The 22,823-nt window shown below is 33.2% G+C and overlaps 1 protein-coding gene across 8 annotated transcripts in view; it reads left to right on the top strand.

The window, feature by feature from the left end:
• PCLO (piccolo presynaptic cytomatrix protein) overlaps window positions 1–22,823 on the top strand; it is a 396,658-nt gene that overhangs the window by 287,296 nt on the left and 86,539 nt on the right. For 7 of the 8 annotated variants that reach the window (XM_050782798.1, XM_050782796.1, XM_050782795.1 and 4 more), the window contains exons 11-14: window positions 15,267–15,375; window positions 15,882–15,949; window positions 17,021–17,235; window positions 21,000–21,050. In XM_050782798.1, the coding sequence (XP_050638755.1) occupies window positions 15,267–15,375; window positions 15,882–15,949; window positions 17,021–17,235; window positions 21,000–21,050 (443 nt within the window). Of the gene's footprint in view, window positions 1–15,266; window positions 15,376–15,881; window positions 15,950–17,020; window positions 17,236–20,999; window positions 21,051–22,823 lie in introns of those variants that run through there. The other variant, XM_050782800.1, reaches the window with a different exon arrangement.

Raw genomic sequence — 22,823 nt, 5'->3', positions numbered from 1 at the left:
TGGATATATACCCAGCAGTAGGATTGCTGGTTAATATGATAAATCAGTTTTTAGTTTTGTGAGGAACCTCCAAACTGTTCTCCATATTGATTGTAGCAATTTACATTCCCACCAACAGTGGACAAGGGTTCTCTTTTCTCCACATCCTCATCAGCATTTGTTATTGTCTGTCTGTTGGACATAAGCCATTTTAACTGGAGTAAAATTATATTTCGTTGTAGTTTGATTTTCATTTCTCTAATGATCAGTGGTGCTAAGCTCTTTTTCATATATCTGTTTCAAACAACCAATTTTTTGTTTTGTTGAGCTTTTGTATTTTTATCATTTTAATTTCATTTATTTCTGCTCTGTTCTTTATTATTTGTTTTCTTCTACTAATTTGGGGTTTGGTTTGCTCTTGCTTTTCTGGTTCTTTAAGATGCATCATTAGATTTTTCATTTCAACTTTTTTCTCTTTTTGGTGTACACATAGCTATAAACTTCCCACTCAGTAATGTTTTTGCATAGGTTTTAGTATATGTTTCTGTTATCGTTTGTTTCAAGAAATTTTTACAATTTCTAAATTTCTTTATTGATCCACTGGTCATTCAGGAGCATATTGTTTAATTTCTATGTATTTGAATACTTTCCAAAATTCCTCTTGTTATTTCTAGATTTTTCCATTGTAGTAGGAGAAAATACTTGGTGATTTCCATTATTTTCATGTTTTAAAACTTGTTTTGTGACATAACATGTGGTCTATCCTTGAGTATGATCCATGTGCTGAGGAAAAGAATGTGTATTCCACAGCTCTTGGATGAAATGTTCTGTAAGTATCTATTGGATCCATTTGGTCTATAGTGTAGATTAAGTCTCATGTTTCTTTGTCTGATTTTCAGCTGAAAATGGGGTTTTGAAGTCTCCAACTACTATTGTAATGGAGCCTACCTCTCTCTTTAGCTCTAATATTTCCTTTACATATCTGGGTGATCCAGTGTGGGGTGCATATATATTTAAAATTGTTATATTCTCTTGCTGAATTGACTTCTTTATCATTATATAGTGACCTTCTTTGTCTCCTCTTATAGCTTTTGTCTTGAAATCTACTTTTTCTAAGTATAGTGACTCCATGTATTTGAATAGTTTCCAAAATTCCTCCTGTTATTAATTTCTGGGTTTCCATTTTTGGTTTCCATTGGCATGAAATATCTTTATCCTTCCCTTTATTTTCAGTCTATGTGTGTCTTTACAGGTTAAGTGTATTTCTTGTAGGCAACAGAACAATGGGTCTTGTTTATTCACCCATTCAGCCACTCTATATCTTTTGATTGAAGTATTTTGTCCATTTACATTCAATGTTATTACTGATAAGTTAGAATCTACTCCTGCCATTTTGTTGTTTATTTTCTGATCTTCTCTTCCTTCTTTCTTTCCTTCCTGCTTTCTTCTAGTGGATTTTTCTCTAGTGATATAATTTAGTTTCTTGCTTTTTATTTTTTGCATATATATTGTATGCTTTTTGGTTTGAGGCTACCTTGAGGCTAGCAAATACTATCTTATAACCCATTATTTTAACCTGATAATAACTGAACACTATTTGCATAAAAAAACAAGCAAAAAGAAAACCAATAAAAACTCTATGCCTTAATTTCATCCCCCCCACTTTTTAGCTTTTGGTTGTTTCTGTTTGTATCTTATTATGCTATATATTGAAAAGTTGTTGTGGTTATTATGTTTGATTGGGTCATCATTTAATCTTCTACCTAGAATAAGAGTAGTTTGCATATTACAGTTACAGTGTTACAATAATATGTGTTTTTCTGTAATACATACTATTACCAATGAATTTTGGACCATCAGGTGATTATTTATTGTTCATTACTGTCGTTTTCTTTCTGATTGAAGTGTACCCCATTTAGCATTTCTTGTAGGACAGCTCTGGTATTGAAATCCCTCAGCTTTTTTTAATCTGGGTAAGTATTTATTTCTCCATGTTTTAAGGATATTTTTACCAGATATACTATTCTAAGGTAAAAGGTTTTTTTCTTCAGCACTTTAAAATAAGTCATATCACTCTCTCCTGGCCCGTAAGGTTTCCACTGAAAAGTCTGCTACCAGATGTATTGGAACTCTATTTTATGTTATTTTTTTTTCTCTTGCTGCTTTACCCTTGACCTTTGGGAGTTTGATTATTAAATGCCTTTAGGTAGTCGTTATTGGGTTAAATCTGCTTGGCACTCTATAAACTTCTTGTTCTTGGATATTGATGTATTTCTCTAGGTTTGGGACATTCTCTGTCTTTATCCCTTTGAATAAACTTTCTATCTCAATCTCTTCCTCTATTTCCTCTTTAAGGTGAATAACTCTTAGATTTGCCCTTTTGAGGTATTTCCTAGATCCTGTAGGTGTGCTTTATTTTTAAAATTCTCTCTTTTATGTCTTGGTGCATGTTAAAATAGCCTGTATTCAGGCTCACTAATCCTTTCTTTTGCTTGATCAGTTCTTCTATTAAAGACCTCTGATGCATTATTCAGCTGTGTCTACTGCATTTTTCAGCTGCAGAATTTCTGCTTGATTCCTTTTAGTTATTTCATACTCTGTTAAACTTATCTGATAGAATTCTGAATTCCTTCTCTGTGTTCTTGAGTTTCTTTGCATTTCCTCAACACAAATATTTTGAATTCTTTGTCTAAAAGGTCACATATCTCTGTTTCTCCAGGATTGTTTCTTGGTGCCTTATTTAGTTCATTAGGTGAGGTCATGTTTTCCTGTCTGGGCATTGAAGAGTTAGGTATTTATTGTAGTCTTTACTCTCTGGGCTTATTTGTAACTGTCCTTTTGGGAAGGCTTTCCAGATATTTCAAATGACTTGGTGTTATGATATAAGCTGTGTATGCTTTAGGGGCACCCTAAGCCCAGTAATGCTGTGGTTCTGGCAGACTTGTGAAGGTACAACCTTGATGGTCTAGCACAAGATCTGGGAGAATTCTCTGGATTACTAGGCAGAGACTCTTGTTCTCTTCCCTTACTTTCTCCCAAACATAAAGTTTCTCTCTCTCTGTTCTGAGCCACATAAAGCTGGAGATTGAGTGACACAAGCACCCCTGTGGCCAACATCACTATGACTACACTGGGTCAGATCTGAAGCCAGCACAGCACTGGATCTTGCCCAAGGCTACTATAACCACTTCCTGTCTACTGCCTATGTTCACTCACAGCCCTGGAACTCTACAATTATCAGGTGGCTAAGCCAGCCAGGCCTGCGTCTTTCCCTTCAGGGTGGCGAAGTCCACCAGGCCCCAGGTGGGTCCACAAGTGCCATCCAGGAGCCAGGGACCAGAGTCAAAAATCTTAGAAGTCTACCTGGTGTTCTATTGTATTGCAGCTGAGCTGGCCCTCAAACAAGACGCAGTCCTTCCCACTCTTCCCTGCCTTTTCCAAAAGCAGAGGAGCCAAGCCTCACCCCATAGACAGCATATCTCTTGTGGTTCCACATGAATTTCAAGATTTTTTTCTATTTCTATGAAATATTACATTGAGATTTTGGTAGGGGTTGCATTTAATCTGCAGATCACTTTGGTTAGCATGGACATTTTAATGATATTGGGTCTTCTGATCCATAGGCACATAGTATTTTTTTTATTTGTGTCTTTTTTAGTTTCTTTCATCAGTATTATCATTTTCAGTGCATAGATTTTTCACCTTCTTGGTTAAATTTATTCCCAAATAGTTTCTTTTTGTAGCTATCATATATGATATTTTAAAATCTCTTTTTCAGATAGTTTGTCAGTGTTTAGAAGTTCATAGTGTAGGCTGAGTATAGTATAGGCTGATTTTTGTATGTTGATTTCATATCCTGTAACTTTACTGAATTTGTTTATTAATTATAACAGTATTTTGGTGGAGACTTGACTGTTTTCCATATATAAGATCATGTCATCTGCAAATACACAATTTTACTTTTTCTTCTCCAATATAGATGTATTTTATTTCTTTTTCTTTCCCAGTGCTCTGGGTAGGACTTCCAGTACTATGTTGATGGAATTAATGAGAATGAATACACACGTCTTAGAGAAAAACTTTCAACTTTCCATCATTGAGTATGATATTAGTTGCAGATTTGTCATACATGGATTTTAATATTTTGAGGTATATTCCTTGTATACACAATTTGTTGAGAGTTTTTTTTTTTTATCATGAGAGGATGTTGAATTTTGTCAAATGCTTCTACATTTATTGAGGTGATCATATGCTTTTTGTTCTTCATTTTTTTAATGTGTAGCACATGTATTGATTTATGTATGTTGAAATCTTGTTGCCTCCCAGTGATAAATCCCACTTGATCATGGTGTATGATCATTTTAATATGCTGTTGAATTCAGTATGTTTGTATTTTATTGAGGAGTTTTGCATCTATGTTCATCATGGATATTGGTCTGTAATTTTCCTTTGCAGCATCCTTATCTGGCCTTGGTGTCAGGGTAATACTGGACTTATACAATGAGTTTTGAAGTGTTTCTTCCTCTTCAATTAAAATATTAATCTTTAATTAACATTTTTATACATAGCAATTGACCGTGTTGTATTATTTCTTGTGAAGCATACTTTTAATATTTGGGTTGTGATAAAACCTATCTCCTCCTTTGTCAAAAGAAACATTTTATTTTCTTATACTATAGGATGAATACGTTTGAATTTTCCTTTCACTCTTAAATTTTGATTGAGAGATTTCTTTCTTATAAGTTCCTTTTTCAGAAACATGACTTCCATTTTGTCTCATTTTACACATGATTTAAAGTTATACTTTAGTAATCTAAGCAAACTTCTGGGTATTTTATCTGTCAAATGATGTTATAAAATGAAATTTATATTGTCCCTATATCTATGTCCAGTGGAGATGGCAGTGGCAATGATGATGATTTTGCCACTAGTTCAAATAGCATTTATATTTGTTAGGAAACACTTTCCTAGTATAAATTGATGATATTTTATGTTAAAATCTATCGTCTGAGTAGTAAGATACATTTAACTAACAGTTAAAAAGGAACAGTACAGAATATATGAATATCATAAAGATTATCAACATAACTAAGGTTAAATTATTAATAATTCAGTAAGGATACTTAAAGCAGAGAAGGCAACAGTTAAGGCAAGCATTTCTCATTCCTAAGTGCATCAACTACCCTAGCTTCCTAAGTCCATTCAATTAATTATTCATTTCTATGCAATCCATATAGTATTGGTTTAGTTTATTATTGTTAACTGGTTATGGTATTCATAAGATTTGATAGTATTTTAGTCTGTTTTCTGCTACTATGACAAAATAGCAGAGACTGAACAATTTATAAAGAAAAGAAATTTATTTCTCAAATTTCTTCAGGCTGGTAAGTCTGAGATGACAGTGCTGGCATCTTGAGAGGACCTTCTTGCTCTGTCATGAAATAGTGAAAGGCATGCTCTTTCAAGTAAGCATACAACAGAGAGAGAGAGTAAGGAAATCAGGTTGAACTCATCCTTTGTATCTGGAACCCACTTTTGGGGTAACTAACCCACTCCTGAAATAATGGCATTAATCCATCCATTAGGGCTTGTCCTTATTATCTCTTAAACGTCCTACCTACCTCCCAATACCATAACTTTGGCAATTAAATTGCAACATGAGTTTTTGAGGAGGCATTCAAACCACAGCAGACCAGTATTAATCTGTTAATATCATTTTATTAGAAAGTTAGTAAAAAGCATCCATTCTGGGCATTCTAACAAATAAATTGTGATATTAAACTAAGAAGAAGTTATAAACTGCAATCTACCTCAAATGAGATAATGACATTACATATCTGTTATTGGATAACTCCACATGTAATATTATTTTCTAGGGGTCAATCAAATTATACTAATGTACTCATATCCCTTATTCTGCCTCATTCAGCTGCTTTCTGATTCAGTCTGTTTCAAATAACACATAGAATGAAAAATACAATGAACTGTAGCTATAAAGTGGCTTTTGGCATCTATACCAATCCTTCAAGGAAATACTGGACTGGATTGTTTTAGTGGTTGTAGTGATTAGAAATCGAATCCTATCATGATAATCTTCTAACAGGTTAGTCCACAAATCATAGCTAATTATATTCCCTTATTCATGCTAAGTATGTTTAAAAAGCATATATTTGCAAAAGTCATATTCAAGTGCAAGAAATATTACTTTTTCTGTAAATCAAATGTAATCAATTCCAATCTTTCTTTCATCTGTTGGTAGGAAATTGAATTGCATTCATCAGTTGGTCCTTCCTGCCCTAAGTGCCTTGAGGAACTTCCAATTGAGGGTATTACACATTCTACAACACTGGAGTTTGGGCCTCTGTACATCAGTCCACACCACTAAGAGTGCAATATCAAAGCCTGCACACTTCCCTGATAATGAGTGGCTCCCTTAATTGTGCCCAAGTTTTCACAAAAGTAGTTTTGCCTTCATTGAGAGTCACAGAATCTAATGTACAACTTTCTAAAGGCACCTCTTGGCAATTTTTATTTAAAAAAATATGCTAGACATCTTCCATAGACAATATAAGCAAGCAGGATGCCAGTCCCTACTTCTTTTGGAATCTCCAACCACCATTTCCTCCCTAGCACTGACTCTGCACCTCCTATTCTTTTCATACTTCTTACATTATTTTCCTTCCCAGTAAGGTTCAGCCTAATTTTGCATCAATCTACCTTGAGAAATATGATATTGTCTTCTCTTCTGGGAGTGGAATGGGGAAAAGAGATAAGAGACCCAATCAAATTTTATTCATTTCTGTCACTGTTTACTCACCATAAGTGATATATCCCACAGCAACTTTCTCTTCATTCAATAATGTCTTCAGTTTTTGCATGTCCAAGTCTCCAAATAATATCAGCATGTAGGCAATTAATACAATTTCCAAATTTTCATGTTGTGTTGTAATTTAAATGGCATTACAAATAATATATGTTATTTTTGCTAAGTTTCACTTATTTGAACATAGTTTGCCTTCGAGTGGGCTAGCATGTAGGTTTAGTTGGCATCAGTTTAATGAGTTTTTCTATTTACTGATACATGTATTGGCCTGGGAGATGGTTGGGGTTCATATTTCTGTACTACCATTCTGTGGGATATTAGATAAATCATGTCACCTCTTAAGTGTCACTTTTAAAATATATAGTATAACAGATTAAAACTAGAGTACTTATAAGGATCTTGCTTACCATATAACATTAGCCTAAAAAATGGTTGTGACTTGTGCTTTTGTAACACATTTAATTCATGAAATCCTTTTGAACAATATTTTTGTTGTTAACCATTAATACTGTAATATAAGTAAGAATCTGTTTATTTTACAATTATACTTTTTTTGTGATTGGAGCTAAATCTATTTTAGATAGGTGAGTAAAAAAGTCATTGACTCTAAATACTTTCGACATACTCAGATCTAGAAAAGAAACACCAGTCAGCTCAGACCATTCAACTGTAGTCTTTGGTATTTCTTAATTTTTTTTATTCAAAATGTGATGAAAAGTTTTAAAAATATGTAAATTTATTTCATTTGGGAGTTTATATATACAAGCCACACTTTGCTAATTTTAATTGCTTGTTCTTCACAAAATTTGAGCATGATAGAAGGTACATGGAAAGTAAATTGTCCAAGATCACATCCCAAATCAATGACAGTTTCAAATATAGAATTTACCTTCTCTAATTCTGAGCAATTTAAAAAGATATCCATGCTGTATAACATTTATCTAAAGAATTATTGTCAACAGTCCTGCCTAAAGATGGAAACAGAGTAGATTATCATAGCATATAAGTTTACATAGCAATCTGTTTCATTCATTTTATATTCAATATAAAAATACAGTGACTTAAAGCAAAAGCGTAGGGTGATACCGCAAATCTCCTATATATGTATATTTAATACTACTAAAATTTGGAAGAATATTCATTTATAAAATTTGTGTTAAAATTTTTAATGAGTTTAAAATTATATTATCTTTATATTATGAAGAGATAAGATTATGACTTATCACATTTTTAAGTGTATAATGGAGTAAAATTTTGGTATTTTGCATTTAAATCAACTTTGGGTTTAGTGGCATTAATGATAAATATTTGTCTGCTTGGCATGTAGATTTAAACCAAATTTAGATTCAGACTGCAGATTGGATGTCCCATGCTGAGTTAACCAATCCAAATGTTACAAATCTAACAATGTAACAATGCCGAGAGAAAAGGAACTAGGTAAGGGGGATACCATTAGAGCCCTGGGGAGCCAAGACCAAGCCAAAGAACCTGGACAACTGCCACTGAGAGGGCTGTGAGAGGAGATGTGGGAAGTGCAAAAAAGAAAAATTAGATGACATGATTTCTATGCTTGGGGAAGTTTTACTATATATGTCGAGAACAGCTATAGATAAGGAAAATAATTAAGAACAAAATGGAAATTTTAGGATCCTAAAGTATTTTTAAAATTTCTTATGTAAACCTTCAGCTCAAAAAATGCATATTCACAAGTTGTAAACAAGAAGTTGTTTTGTGTTTCCCATTCTGTCATATTGTATTCTCCATCATAGGATGGAAATAAAACTAGAGCAGTCATCTAGCAAGTACAATCCCCTTGAGTGAGTCAAGGATGGAGGATTAACCAACTTGCTCAAGGGCGCCACAACTAGTAAATAACCAAACTACATGTGAACACAATTTGATTAGGGTGAAAAGAAAGTGTCAACAGTCAACTACCAACAGCAAGGTGGCTCATAAACCTTCTGATAAAGAAAATATTTGTCTATATAAAAATAGTGTGTATTCTGTTTATTGAGAGAGAGGCAAATTTTAACTTTTAATGCTAAATATTACACAGAGCTCTATTTGAAAGCATTATTCCTATAGTTATTGGGTAAAAAAAAATTATTATAGTTTTTAAACCAATTAAGATTTCATTTTCAATAAACTGAAATTCAGAGTACCTTCCTTACAGTACATCTCAAGCAACAGTGTCCTAGTTAATAGCAATTGTTCTTATGCCCTTATTCAGGTTGTGATGTTATTTTAAACTCACAACCCATGTACATCAGGGAAACAAGGTGTATCTAAGGGCACCTATTGAATAGGACCTGGAGAATGGTGAGGGGGCTAGAAGGCAGATTGAGCCTGCTTTGATGAAAGTAGGCCAATTTTTATATATTTTGTATATTGAGGCTCTATTTTAAGTTTTGTTTGAACCATGAGTAAAAAAAAACAAAAATAATAGCAATAGTAATAATGAAAAATGGCAATATTATTATGAGATTAGCTCTTCAACACAATACTTTTCAACTTCAACATTTTATAAATGGGTAAAGAGATTGTACATGTATACACCATGGAATTCTATTCATCCAAACAAAGGAATGAGATCTCATCATCTGCAGCAACATGCCTGGAATTGGAGGTCATTATGTTAGATGAAATAAGCCAGTCATAGAAAGTAAAATATTGCATGTTCTCACTCCATATGTAGGAGCTAAACATGTTGATCTCATACAGATGGAGAATAAAATGATGGTTGCCAAAGGCTGGGAAGGATTTGAAGTGAGGCATGAAGAGGCTAGTTAATGGGTACAAAAATACGGTTGGAGAGAATAAATAAGATCCAGTTTTCAATAGCACAGTACAGTGAATATACTTAACAATAGTGTATTAGTCAGGGTTCTCTAGAGAGATAGAACTAATAGGATATATGTATATATGAAAAGGAGTTTATTAAGGAGAACTGACTCACACGATCACAACATAAAGTCACATGATAGGACGTCTGCAAGTTGAGGAGCAAAGAAACCAGTAGTGCATCAGCCTGAGTCCCAAAACCTCAAAAGTAGGAAGCCAACAATGCTCAAAGGCCCAAGAGTCCCTGCAAACCACCGGTGTACATCCAAGAGTCCAAAAGCTGAAGAAGTTGGAGTCTGATGTTCTAGGGCAGGAAGCATCCAGCACAGGAGAAAGATGAAGGCCGGAAGACTCAGCAAGTCTTCTCTTTCCAACTTCTTCTGCCTGCTTTATTATAGCCACACTGGCAGCTGGTTAGCTGGTGCCCACCCAGACTGAGGGTGGGTCAGCCTCTCCCAGCTCATTGACTAAAATGTTAATCTGATTTGGCAACACCCTCACAGACACACCCAGGAGCAATACTTTGCATCCTTCAATCCAATCAAGTTGACACTCAGTATTAACCATCACAGAGAGTTTATTGTATATTTCAAAATAAATGTACTCAGGAAAATATACCTTAGTTTTGAATCTCTTATTATGACTGTGTCTCCTCATTCTGTAAATAAGCAGGACACTATTCAAATACTAATTTTTTCCTTTATCAAAGATTCCCCCCTTACTTTCTTTTTACTACTTCTTTTCATCCTTCTTTCCTTTCTTCCATCCTTCTTACCTTTCTCACTTTTATATAAATAGATCAAAATTATAAAATGTGAAAAATATATAAAGTTTAAAAATAAAATCCACTTATCTATGTCTTTCTCATACGTTAACACTGCCTAACATTAAAATGAATGAGCAATTAGTATAATTGATTTGGACAGTTGTATTGAAACCCACTTGCAAAATGTGTTTGCTATTGACTCAGCCAGGGGAGATGGCCAAATTCAGCTGATCTTTTGCTGCTGCTGCTAGTGCTTTATAGAAGACTCCTGAGAGAGGTTGTTCAAATTTGGAAAATTAACCTATAGTCATGATTAATAATCTTAGTATGGAAAAGATAGCAAACAAATTTCAAATAATTTATACTACATATTTTTAAATTATGTTTGGGCTTTTATTTTTTTCAAGGTCTACTCCTGTGTTTTTTCATTTATTTATTCATTTATTAACATATTCATTTTCCTTTATCTTATTTTATTTTCCCATTCTTCTCTCCCTTCTGTGAACAACTATTATAATTTGAGATGCTTGGCATTTATTCATAAAATATGTAATGATTTATTTTGCATGCATATTATTTAAATCAACATAAATACCATTACCCTATAGGTCAGATCCTGTTTCTCACTTGTTTTTAACTTGGCAAAGACTTTAGGATGGATCCACCTTCTGGTGTTAACACCTGGTATGGTCTGTTTCTTCCAGACTCTGCCAAGTATTTTCATCATGAGCATTCACAGTACTCTCAATGCCTCTTTCGCTTGATACCTCCACCTCCTCACAAATACCTACCCACAAAGAGAATTTTTAGGTGATAGAGTGTGTATATGCTTAATTTAACTACATTCTGCCACATTGCCCTCCAGAACAGTTTCACTCATGTGCATTCTCATTAAAATAATTACATGTTTATAAATTGTAAATAAGAGGTTGTTTTATTTTATCTACTTATAGTCATAGTATTCTCACATTATAGAGAGAAAATAAACCAGAACAACCATCTACCAAGAATATCTCCTTGATGAAGTCAAGGTCACCAATCCCACATCCCAATCAACACATGGCATTTTATGGTTTTCAAACGTGTCCCAATATGATGACAGTTAGGTAATATATTATGACTTCAATTTGCACTTTCTAATGACTAATGAATCTGGGGTTTTCTTCATATACTTGCAGAAGTTTTGGAACTTCCTCCTGTGTGAATGATCTTTATTTTACTAATTGCTTAGATATTTCCAATTGTTTTCTAGTAGACTATCATTTTTATTAACTTTTATAACATCATAAAATGTTAGACATAAACAAAGGGGATGAATTGTGTAGTGCCTACCACATATGAAGTGTTAGAAAAATACATGTGGAATGAATAAAATGAACAGAAATCATGAACTTTTGTGTGGCATATGTTTGGGTGTAGAGTAACCTGTAGGAGTTTTAACTACCTGAATAATTTTAGTCAATAAGATGTTTTTGATGTAATGGTAAATAATAAATATAGATCAAGAAATAACATAACATGAAATTTTGTATTATAAAGAGAGGACTAACTTTTGCCCATTTAAGGAGCATAGAGTATTAAGTAATCCTAGAGATTATGAAAACACATATTTCAGAATATTTTATGTTAATATTTTTAAAGTTCTAGAATTACCTAATTATTGTCTTTTTCGGTGTTTAGTAGCCTATTAAGCCAGAGACTTTGCAAAAAATCCTATCATCACTGCTACACATTCAGCAAAAATCCAGACTGTCTTAATTTCCTGTTAAAAGCTATTAAAGGCCAGGCATGGTGACTCAAACCTGTAATCCCAGCACTTTGGGAGGCTGAGGCCAGTGGATCACTTGAGGTCAGGATTTCAAGACCAGGCTAGCCAACGTGGTGAAACCCTGTCTCTACTAAAAATGCAAAAACTAGCTGGGAGTGGTGGTGGGTGCCTGTAATCCCAGCTACTCAGGAGGCTAAGACAGGAGAATCACTTGAACCTGGTAGGCAGAGGTTGCAGTGAGCCTAGATCATGCCACTGCACTCTAGCCTGGGTGACAGAGCGAGACCCTGCCTCAAAAAATAAATAATAATAATAATAAGCTATTAAAATAGGTACTTTCAAGGAATTTAATTGAAGTCTCATCTGTGCAGTTTCATCCCTGAAATTTGTAATAATCTAAATACTTTAAATAAGTATTTAAATAATTTAAATAAAAGAAAATACAAATGTTTACTCATAATACTAAATAATAAATATAATTCACATGGGTACTATTTTCCAGAAAATCTTTCTAAAACGCAGTGTAAAAAGCTGTCTTGAGATAGAAAATGCTTACATTCAAACCTATTAAATGATAAAATACATTATTGAACATCCACAGAGCATAATAATTTTCAAAAAATTTTTGCATGCATTTTTAAATAGTTCATATAATTTTACAATTAACAAATATTTTTCATATATATTTGAAATGCCATATTTAATTTTCATACCTACTAGGACCTCTTTTGAGATAAACAAGGAGTGATTTGTTATACCTGTACATCATTCATTATTTTAATATGGCTCATAGAATTTGTAGGAAGATAGACAATAGAAAAGGGAAATATTACTAAATGACTGTGTTCAGTGGTCATCTTCCCTATGGTGTCTCACTGTAGGCAATGAGCCAGGATAAAAAAATTGTCCCAATCTTTTGAACTGCAGCACTGAAACAACTAGGGTGGGAAACTGAGGTGGGGCAAAAAGAATTTCCATTGGTGTATTGTGGTATGGAGCAGATCATGTAGTTTACAGTGTCAGGTATATATTCAGGCAAGACCCTAGTTATCTGTATAATTTTTTCAGAAATTTTATTAATGATAGTAGTTTTTTAGAAGCATTTTTTAAAATTTTACAGGATAATTATGTTTTGTAAATTTGCCCTTTTATTTTGGCATGTGAAGAATGAACAGGTAAATTCAACAGAAAAACCATGAAAATAAGTGACTATTCCTTTTCATAGTATGTGCTCCTGCAGAAATGTGACAATGCAATTTCTGAATTATAATAACTTTGAATTCAAAATCATCTGTTTATTAATGTAATCTTCTTCCTTATTTTTTTAAAAAAGTGCTTTATTTTCCTCTTTCAGCGTGCTATATTTTTCTTTAGTGGTGTTGTCACTGTCTTTTACATAATTTTCTCATTTTATATGTACAACAGCCTGGGATTGTTGAAATAAACCTAAGGCCCATCTGAAGATAAAGTTTCCTTGGAGTAAGTTATAGAAAAGTCATTCTTGTTTGTGTTATTGTGAGCCTTTTTATGGACTTCTTTTACTATTTGACTATAGTTTAAAAGCTTTTCCCTTTCTTACTTGCAAGTGATAATATGCTTTCTAATATATATCATAATCATTAAAACTTTTAAAGATACAATCATGCTATGTTTAGAATTTTTCACTGGAGCCAATGATGATCAATAGGTAATTTCACATAGGCATCTGTGAAGCTCGTTTTAAACCTAATGGTTCAGACCAGGCATGGTGGCTCATGCCTGTAATCCCAGCACTTTGGGAGGCTGAGGCGAGTGGATCATTTGAGGTTAGGAGTTTGAGACCAGCCTGGCCAATGTGATGAAACCCTGTCTCTACTAAAAATACAAAAACTAGCCGGGCGTGGTGGCATACACCTGTAATCCCAGCTACTTGAGAGGCTGAGACAGGAGAATCCCTTGAGCCTGGAAGGCGGAGCTTGTGGTGAGCAGAGATCGCAACACTGCACTCCAGTCTGGGTAACAGAGTGAGACCTGTCTAAAAAAAAAAAAAAAAAAAAAAAACTAATGTATCAACAACATAATTGTAGTATTTAGACATTTTTCTCAAATAAAGCTGGTAGAGTTCACAAATACTTGAGCACTACCTTGGATGGGTTCATCTACTATATATACCCAGTTCACATAGCTGCATGTCAGAACAATGTGAATCATGCCATACATGGACCCCTCAATGACTTTGACAGCTCACATAAAATGGACCAAAGGAGCTAGATGTAAAATATTGAAATATTAATTATGTTATACTTTTATTTTTTCTGTGAAATTATCTTTTTAGATAGGAAAAATGAAATGCCCTGACCAGGTCAGGCCAGGCCAGCTACATAATTTATAAAACCAAATGCAAAATTAAAATGTGGGTTCTTTGTTCAAATGTTATTAAGAATTTCAAGATGACAACAGTAGAGCATTAAACCAAGCATAGGCCTTTCTGAGCACAGGGCCTTGTACTGGTGCACAGGTCACATACCCATGCAGCTGCCCTTCCTATAATCTTCCTAGTATTCCTCAATTCAGGGATGTCTGGCATGCAGTGAAGAAAAAGACACGAAGTGGCATTCTATTTCATCTGCAGAAAATAGAAGCTACAACAGTTTCTGAAATGGAGAAATCCAAATGACTTTTTTCTACTACTCCCATTTCATGATAAAATACCAAATACATTCCTCTAGTAGCTTGTTCCCCACAGAAAAATTATATTGGGGGTTCTAAGTATTTGTTTTATTTCCTATACGAAATTGGTCTAAGCAGTATACATTCAATAATGTTTTTTATGGCAGTGTGAACAGAATGCATGCGTTTGATAATACTAAACAGATTTTCAAAAGCAAAATTTTGCATGTTGTATTAAATATATTTTATGTGTTCAGGTAAGTTAATGAGATCAAACTACATCATGGTTTTGGTATTAATGTTGCAGAGAACTTGGAATTGATGTTCTCTGAAATGGTGTGCTGAGTTGACTTCTAAATGCAAATAAATGTCTTTGATGCCCTATGTACCCAGACTGGAGATAGCACACATTTGATTTTATATTCAATTTGTCTTTTTAGGGATGCAAGTATTGGAATGGAATGGAATTCCCTTGACTTCTAAAACATATGAAGAAGTTCAGAGTATCATTAGTCAGCAAAGTGGGGAAGCAGAAATATGTGTAAGACTGTGAGTTTTTCCCCATCTTTCTGTTTCCATTTTTTGGCTATCCATGACTCTTTTAATTTAAAATTGTTAAGGTGGAACCTTTGCCAGTTAGCAAGATTTTCTGTAATTATAAAATAAAGTGAATCAAAGCCTAAAGCATAGAAAGAATTCAGCTAACTTAGTTTCTGATTGTGTCAACAGCCTCTTCCCTTTCATGCTTTTATGGAAACGTGCTTCATTTAAATGAAAGCCTGAACCCATTTAGATTTCATGGATATGTATTTACAAATGAACTTACACTTAATTCATAAAGATTTCACCTTAAATAATCATTTTTATCAGCTCTGACTTTTAACAGCATTGCAACTATATATTTGGTTAGGAGGCTAAGCATGCTTTGGAGTTGCTTTATATCATTAACCACTTCTCATTTACCTACTGAAAAAAATTAAGGGTAGTTGGAAAAAAGTGCTGTTTGTCTCAGAATTTCCTCAATATCTTTCTTAATGTTTTGTTTTAATTTTTAGGGACCTCAATATGCTATCAGATTCTGAAAATTCCCAGCATCTGGAACTTCATGAGCCACCAAAAGCTGGTAGGTAAAAGAAATTTAGTTTCAACTGTAAATAAAGAGGTAGATATAGAAGTAGTTGGAGAGGCATATGTAATTGTAGATGAAGATATAGACATAAACACAGATATAGACTGAGATAAAGTTATGAATAGATTGTTAAATATATTTATATAATTATAAGCAAAATCTAGGGCATTGTAGCTACAGTTTTAGCATTCTGGGGAAATAAGTATTTGCATGTTAGTCCCCTTAAACAAGTTCACGTAAAATCCTTGCTGCATGAATTCACAGTTTTAATTCTTTAAATATGAATTCATCCTTTGAAAGTAACGCTTGGAGCCATTTCTTTTTGGGTTTACATAATTTTTAGAGCATACTTGATTCTTTTTAGAATAACTGGGTTTAAAAAAAAATCTTATTTCTGAACCTTTTCATTTCCTTTTTATAGTAAACAAAAATCAACATGTAATTTCATAAGTACACGGTGAGATAGATTTAATTCTTTCTTTGGATAACAAATATAATCTACAGATTTGTTAGATCTATTGTAAGATTAAAAATATCCCTTTTCCTATGTTAAATAAATTTTTGTTGAGCACTTTCTACTCTTACAGCCACAATTCTAGTAGTCTGGCTTATTGCACTAAGCAGAATAGACCAAGTGCTATACGAATTTTAATACATTTGTAAATATAAATAAACCCATTAAAATTTTCCCCTTAGAAAATTTTCTCCTTAGAGAAAGAATGATGTAAAATTTAGGGAAGGAAAAGCAGCTAATCATACAAATTAAGTTCCAATGGATAAAATAGGATATTGCATCATTCAAACAATTCTCTATGTAAAATATTAAAAACATTTTTCTGAAGATGCAACAGGAACTTCACTATTCCTCTGTAATTCAGCATTAGGTTACTCTTCTCAGAGCCTTGTAGACTTCCTTGGAAACTGATACATAGAAGTGCAATTAAGTTAATTTCATTTTTAAAGTTTAGCTTATTTTATAAGTAATGTTTTACCTTTGTCACCTAGAACTCACATAGTTCCATGGTATTATGGAGAAGTATGTAAATCTATTTCATTTTGTTGTAGTGGATAAGGCGAAATCCCCAGGGGTTGATCCTAAGCAGTTGGCAGCAGAACTCCAGAAGGTTTCACTACAGCAGTCACCGCTGGTTCTGTCATCGGTTGTTGAAAAAGGATCTCATGTTCATTCAGGTCCTACATCAGCAGGATCCAGTTCCGTTCCCAGCCCTGGGCAACCAGGGTCCCCTTCAGTGAGCAAAAAGAAGCACAGCAGCAGCAAGGTGAGGAGTGTTTGATGTGACCTCTGACCCACTTGTTTTCTAGCTCTTTATTCAGACCAGAGATAGAAAATAAAATATCCTTTTCTAAAGTATTTTTCTTATGATTTCTCATTTCCAGATGATCTGTCAAAACAAGAAACATTTTTTCTCTTCTGAGTACAAAACTCATCAAGATGTACCAGGATGATGTATTTCTACATCTTTTAAATATTTCAGTAGTTATTATGAGGAACTTGAAAAATGTCTCTGATACTTTATATTTTCTGGCTCTCTTTGTTGTTGCATGTATCTGAGCTTTGTATATAGAATATTAGCTTTGCATCTTTTAGGAAACAAAAGGTACATATTACATTAGATTTTATAATTAAGTAAAAAGGACACAGCGATAAAGAAAATTTAAGACAATAACAAACAAGGAAAACCAGTAACATATTATCACCACTTTGAACTTTATCCTCAATTCCATATTAAGCATTTTTTATTGATGCAAATCTTCATTCGAAACAAATGCTTCCAATGCTATTGTTTCAAAGTGCCAAGGAATTTAAAAAAAATAAAATTATTTTTTAACCTTATAAAAAGCAGAGGAAATATAGACAATTGATGATTTCCCTCATAGATTTGATTCTTAAGAAAAACTATCCCTGTAGTTGATAAATACATGGGGAAAAAAGTGTCCTTTTGTTTAAACATGAATAAAGGTTTATCTTTATATAGTGAAATATATGGGAAGGACAGGCTATATATGCTTAGGTCAAGTGACCAGACATAAAAAATAAAGTTTGTTTTTTAACTATAAAAATACAGCAGATGTCACCAAAAAGAGAATCCTTTTATTCAGAAGCAAACAACAAAAGTAGATTGACCTTAATCATTGCATCATAAAATGATTTGTTTGAAACTAAATATAGAAAAGCTTCATAAGCAAAGTAATTTCAAGGGCAGTTAGACTAAATTTTGAAATAAATTTTAACACAACTACATTTTACCACAAGCAATTATGTGCTAATTTTGAATAATTACCTTATAGAGGCTCTATTTTGATAATCATTTAAAAATAATTCATAAACTAGCCAACTAAAATACCAACATAATTAATACTAAATTCTGTTTTGTAGATGTTTCTATGTTATAAAAATATAATTTGAACATATTTGAAAACAACTTCTTTTTAAATTAAGCAATTAACCGTCTCATACAATATTGCTTATATTTTTAAATTTTAAATTATTTTTAATTAACAAATGAAACTCGTATATGTTTATACTGTACAGCATGAGGTTTTAAAATATGTATACATTGTGGCCGGGCATGCTGGCTCATGCCTGTAATCCCAGCATTTTGGGAGGCCAAGGCAGGCAGAGCACTTGAGACCAGGAGTTCGAGACCACCCTAACCAACACAGTGAAACCCCATCTCCACCAAAAAATACAAAAATTAGCCAGGTGTGGTGGCTAAGCCTGTTGTCCCAGCTACTCAGGAGGCTGAGGTGGGAGAATCACTTGAACATGGGACATGGAGTTGCAGTGAGCAGAGATCACACCACTGCACTCTAGCCCAGGGGACAGAGTGAGACTGTCTGGAAAAAAAAACCAAAAAGAACATGAATACATTGTGGAATGGCTGCATTACGTTGAGCTAATTAACATGGATTACCTCACTTATTTTTTGTGGTCCAAACACTTTAAATCTACTCTTCATTCCTCTGAAGTATTTGGCTTAAAAAAAATTTTTTTTTAAATCTACTCTCTTCACAATTTTCAACAATATAATACATTTACTATTAACTGTAGTCACCATGTTGTATAACAGAGCTTTCAACTTCCCCCTAAGAGTAGTTTGTACCCTTTGACCATCATTCCAATCTTTCCTTTTCTCTTAGCCCCTGGTAACTACCATTCTTCTCTATGCTTCTATAAGTTCAATTTTGTTAGATTCCACATATGAGTGAGATAATGTGGCATTTATCTCTCTGTGCATGAATTAGTCCACTTAACGTAATGTCCTTCAGGTTTATCCATCTTGTTACAAATGACAGGACTTCCTTGTTTTTTAAGGCTAAATAGTATTCTGTTGTGTATATATAACACATTTTCTTTACCTCATAATCAATTGATAGACACTTAGGTTGGTATTATATCTTGGCTATTGTGAATAATGCTGCAGTGAACCTAAGATTGTTGGTATCTCTGACGTGCTGATCTCATTTCCTTTGCATATATGCTCAGCGGTGAGATTGCTGGATCATATGGTAGCTCGATTTTTAATTTTTTTGAGGAACCTCCATACTGTTTTCCATTATGGATATATCAATTTACAATCCCAACAACAGTGTGCAAGCGTTCCCTTTCTCCACATTCTCACCATCACTCACTATCTTTTTTCTTTTGGATAACAGTCACTTTGACTGGGGTGAGTTAATATCTCATTATAGCTTTAATTTGTATTTCTCTGATGATTAATGTTGTTGATTTTTTATATACCTCTTAGTCATTCGTATGTCTTCTTCTGAGAAATGTCTATTCCAAATCTCTGCACATTTTTAATTCAGGTTATTTGTTTTCCTGCTGTTGAGTAGTTTGACTTTCTTGTATATTTTGGATATTAACACCCTGTCAGATGTATGGTTTGCAAATATTTCCTCACATTCTGTATGTTGTCTCTTCACTCTGTTGATTGAAACAATCAGCTGCTGATTGGCTATGCAAAAGCTTTTTAGTTTGTTATACTTCTATTTTTTATTTTTGCTTTTGTTGCCTGTGCTTTTGGAGTCATGTCCAAAAAATCTTTTCTCAGACCAATGTCATAGAGCTTTTCCCTTATGTTTCTCTCTAATAATTTTAAATTTTCAGGTCTTATATTTAAATCTTTAATCTATTTTGAGATGATTCTTGTACATGGTGTGAGATAAGGGTCCAATTTTATTGCTCTGCATGTGGGATGTCCAGTTTTCCCGGTACCATTTATTAGAGAGACTATCCTTTGCCCATTATGTGTTCTTAACATCTTTGTTGAAAGTCAATTGACTGTAAATGAATGTGTTTATTTGGGGGTTATCTATTGTGTTCCATTCCATATGTCTGTCTGCTTTTATGCCATACCATGCTGCTTTGATTACTATAGCTTTGTGGTGGATTTTGAAGTCAAGTAGCATAATTCCTCTGGTTTTGTTCTTTTAGCTCAAAATTGCTTTGGCTATTAGGATCTTTTGTGGCTCTAAATGAATTTTAGGATTGTTTTTACTAGTTCTATAAAAATTTCTTTGGAATGTTTATAGAGAAAGTGATTGAGTGGGTGATTCACTCTGGAAGGGAGCCGGGAGGTGCTGAGCATTAAGCAAAGAAGTAAAAGAAGGACTTTTCTACCTTCTGTGCTCCTCAGCAGTTCTTGTATTAAACCAGTCTTTTACTTGATAAATGTATTTTAAACATTACTGTATAGATCTTTAAAACCTGTAAATACTTAATTAAGTGCTTTAAACCTAAAGTGTTCATTTTCTTAAGTAATTGAAAATACTGCTGGTATAAAATTACAGCTTCAAAGCAGGCTTACCAAAATGAAAAACAGATTTATGCATCTATAAAATTAAATGTGTATTGAGAACCGTAAGTAGACACCATTATTCTGAAGCAGCCAAATGGATAAAATATATTTTCCAAGCAGTTGCTCTGACCAAATAGAAACTAATTTCAGAAGAAAGCCGAAATGATAAATTCTGTGATTAATGTATCTATTAATGCAATATGTGTTCTTTAATATTACAGCCTACCGATGCAACAAAGGTTGTCTCTCATCCAATTACGGGAGAAATTCAGGTATGAAGTTTTTTAAAAAGTCGCCATTATATAACCTTTTTTGGTTCTTCTGCCACTGGTTTATTGAAATTGTAAACACACTGTTAGGATTTTTCTTATTCTGTAACATATACAGAACTGTAAAGGAAAAATGCAATTTTATAGAATAGTATATTAATACAAATATATGTTTTATGAATTCCAATCATAGCTATGTATTTCTATACTTTGAAATCTGCCTGGTATCTTAGCAGTGTCAACATGTTTTGTGCCTCAGTTCCTTTATATTTGTCTAATGTATTTTAAACATAACAGATTCTCCTGGAAATTTGAAGTTTCCTCTTTAAGAGTTTCATAAGTCTACTGGATTTTTTCTTCTTTTAATCAAAAATTGCTTTAAAAATTGCTGAATAGTTCTTGTAGAGAAGTATTTTTCATACCATGAGTCATAACTGCTTTGTAATTTATAAAATTAGTTTAATAAATTTTCATCAGGAAAATAACATAAAAGTAGATAAAGAAAAATATATAAAAATAAAAAGATCATCATCTTTTAAAATTCTCTCTGCGTGTTTTGATATTCATATATTTCTAATTGTGGGTCATCTTAAAAAAAAAAAAAAAAAAAAAACTTTAAAACCTGCACCTTAGGTGATACCAAAAAGTAATTTAGAGTGAATAAGAAATAGTATATAGAAAGAATTAACACTACGAAATAGTAACTAATTGAAAATAGTATGTTCCAGATGAAAGAGTAAGTCTTAGCTGCATCTCTAATACATTCTAGAGGAAATTTTCACAAAAGACTTCACAAAGGATAACAGAAACTTGAATTAATTTGAAGATAAGCATAAAGAAAGGGAGATTATATTCCTAGGAGAAGAAACAGTACAATTAAAGGTACTGTTGTCTGAGAGTAATGGTTGAAGAATCAGCTTTGAGAAATAGGTTAATACTAAATTAAAAAGAACCTTGAACATAATCCTAAGAATGTTAGCCACTATGTAATATACCATGATCTCTATTTTGGAGTAAGAGAGAGACTATTCAAAAAGAATGTGTAATAAAAATTCATATGGCAGTGACCTACAAGAAATATTATAAAGGGAAGGACATTGAGGCAAAGAAACCAATTAAGTGATTATCCAGGAACCCACTACAAAGCAAAAGTGGAGTATGAGTGTGGAAATGGAGAAAATGTGCAGAAGGTTGACACGTTACTAAGAACAAACTAACAGAACTACCCTGATGACCTCTGTCCTCCCGATCTGGCTGTTTCTCTGCTATTTCCAACTTCCAGAAAGCCTATTTTTCACTGACCTCATCTTTCTTCGTTTCACAAGCAGCAAAGAAAATGCTAGAATTTCTGATTCTTAATAGCCTTCTTTCTCTTTCCTACTATTTTGAAACTTCTGTCCTTGAACTAGTATTTCTTTTGGACTTTTTTTTTGTTTTTATTGTTGTTGTTTGTTCTAATTTTATTTTGCTTTCCCTTAAGGAGTAAGATGTAATTTTGTAGTTGAAATTTACCCTGCTATTATTTCTTCTTAATTTGGGTGATATTTTCTTAAGGCAGTGATTTCAATTTATTATTATTATTTTTTTAATTATTATTTTTATTAATTATTATTATTTCTTTTAGCAAAGGCTCATTTCTAATGAAACCTTATGTAGACACCCAAACCACAAATCTGTCAGCACTGGAGTCGCTGTGATTGAAGATTGCTGGGGCATTCCATTCTCTCTCAAAGCTGACCCTGCGCAACTCTAGATGTTTCCTAAGGCCATACAGAG

This window comes from Macaca thibetana, chromosome 3, assembly GCF_024542745.1.
Source record: "Macaca thibetana thibetana isolate TM-01 chromosome 3, ASM2454274v1, whole genome shotgun sequence".
NCBI classification, from domain to species: domain Eukaryota; kingdom Metazoa; phylum Chordata; class Mammalia; order Primates; family Cercopithecidae; genus Macaca; species Macaca thibetana.
The sequence above is the reverse complement of the archived record's forward strand: the minus strand, read 5'-3'. Positions and strand labels throughout refer to the sequence as shown.